This window comes from Helianthus annuus, chromosome 13, assembly GCF_002127325.2.
Source record: "Helianthus annuus cultivar XRQ/B chromosome 13, HanXRQr2.0-SUNRISE, whole genome shotgun sequence".
Classification (NCBI taxonomy): Eukaryota; Viridiplantae; Streptophyta; class Magnoliopsida; order Asterales; family Asteraceae; genus Helianthus; species Helianthus annuus.
The window spans coordinates 10,453,829-10,455,900 of NC_035445.2; the positions used below are offsets into that span (position 1 = coordinate 10,453,829).

The 2,072-nt window shown below is 40.7% G+C and overlaps 1 protein-coding gene across 1 annotated transcript; it reads right to left on the minus strand.

The window, feature by feature from the left end:
- Positions 1–310: 310 nt before the first annotated feature.
- LOC110900477 lies at positions 311–1,667 on the minus strand. The gene is made up of 2 exons (XM_022147365.1): positions 812–1,667; positions 311–411 (listed from the first exon to the last, which is right to left on the minus strand). The coding sequence occupies exons 1-2, from the start codon at positions 1,665–1,667 to the stop codon at positions 311–313; spliced, it is 957 nt and encodes a 318-aa protein (XP_022003057.1).
- Positions 1,668–2,072: the final 405 nt, after the last annotated feature.

Consider the following 2,072-nt stretch of genomic DNA (forward strand, 5'->3'; position numbering starts at 1 on the left):
TCCAGGTGTCATATCCTAGTTCCTAAAATCAGAATTAGTTGATATATGCACCCTTTAAAAGGTTAGATTTTCATTTAATACAGTTGATAAACGGTGTGATATGGAGTTGGATGAGACGGACCCAACTGTGTGGCTTAAGTTAAGAGGCAGCTACATATGAGTATATCAAATAGCAGCTACCTTGTCATTAGTAGCAACTCTCATGATGTATTTTGAACCGTGTTATGGTCACTCAAATATATTAGTATACCTGGGGATATGTTCTCTAATTGGTTCACTAATGGTAAATTCATAATGTAATTCTTTTTTACTAAATGTACTTGTGATTTTCAGTCGGGGTATCAATCGTGTCAGGTTGACAGGTTGAATCGCTACACCCAAACACAACCCATATATACTTATTCATGTAACCTGTATATCACTTGTTTAACCTTTATATCTTAAATAATGTCGCTTTTTTTTTGGGTAAAGGGTTACCCCGGTGATTCTATTAAAATGCAACCGCAAATAAGAACAAGTAGTGAGGATGTGTTCCACACTAGTTCATATACAGGACATGCCCCATATATGTAAAACAAAAACAAAAAACCAAAGACCTATAATACCCCATAACCTAGTCTACTATACATCATGACATGACATCTAGTAGACAAAACAATGCAAACCACAAAACATAATCTCAGCCACCATCATCAAAAATAAAGTGGCCACAAAACCGCAGCCCCTTCAGACGAAAAGCAGACAACCTATCCATTCGAGAACTTGGAAGAAGAGGTGCTTGCCCCTGCTTTCAAAGAAAAAGGATGAGTACCCGATGTCATGAATGCACTAGTTTCGTTGTAGACTTCTTCAACCTCCTCCTCATCCGATTCCTGCCTGTCACTCGACGGTTTCTTCTCAACTCGACCCACGGTGGTACCTCCCTGATTACCAGCCACTCGACCCACCGTGGTACCATTACCATCATCATCTTTAAGACTATCAAAGGGGTTCGACGTTGAAACCTGATTCGAATTTTTCACAGCCGAATTCGGTTTAGATTTGGCAACTGGACGATAGACTACCTTAGGTTTTTGATTTTTTATATGAAGCCCTTGAGTAGAAGCTTTCTTCTTTTTGGCACCCACGACCTGAAATTCATCACCATTCTTTCCAGAATCCCCATTTGGAACAACCTGGAGGTTCTTTGGGCACGAAGAAACATCATGACCAAACACACAACAAGACGAACACCTTAACGGTTCCCAATCATACTCAATCTTAACCTCCGCCACTGAATGGCCATCACCCTCCAAAGATGGGATTGCAACATTAACACTCTTCTTTAAATCAGCCCCTGCCTGTACCTCAATGAGTGCCCTAGCATAGCTGCTTCTTCCCCAAGATTCCGTACACATTGTGGCAGTATACGAATCCAACATTTTAGGTACCCCAATCTTCGATGCAAGAAGACTAAGCCCATCCTCCGTAAATGCCGCTAAAGGCACATCATGCATCTTGACCCACACTGGAATAGATTTCAGTTCCTCTTTTTCCAACTTGGTAGAGGCAGACCACTGTTTCAAAATTATTGGAACATTTCGTATCATCCACGGACCATCCTCTAACATTTGGTCCATTCCTTCTTTAGTTTTGAACTTAAAGAAAAAGAACCCGTGTGCATTCATCATAAGTCTTGACAACCCATATTTTACCCAATTGTTCTTCGCATAAAAATCCACCACGGGAAAAGCTAGTCGTTTACCCAAAAAGTACCCGTACAAAGTATTCGCATACCTGTCAGTAACTTATTTAACTGAAGATAATGGAATCACTACATCGGCACCATCAACTTCCTCGCTTGATTCCATCACCCTGAAATTCACCTTCACAGTCTCTTTTTTATCCTTTACTACATTAGCAAAAGATAATCTTTCCGCAGAACCCGAACCTGAAGGTTTCCCTTTATCAGCCGCATAAGACGTTCCTTTGTGTTCTGAAGATGGCTCATACCCCATGGTAGTATGACCAGTAACCTTTGACAATTCATTCATACGAGAACGAAGATTTGTCCAGCTATCAAACGAGAACGA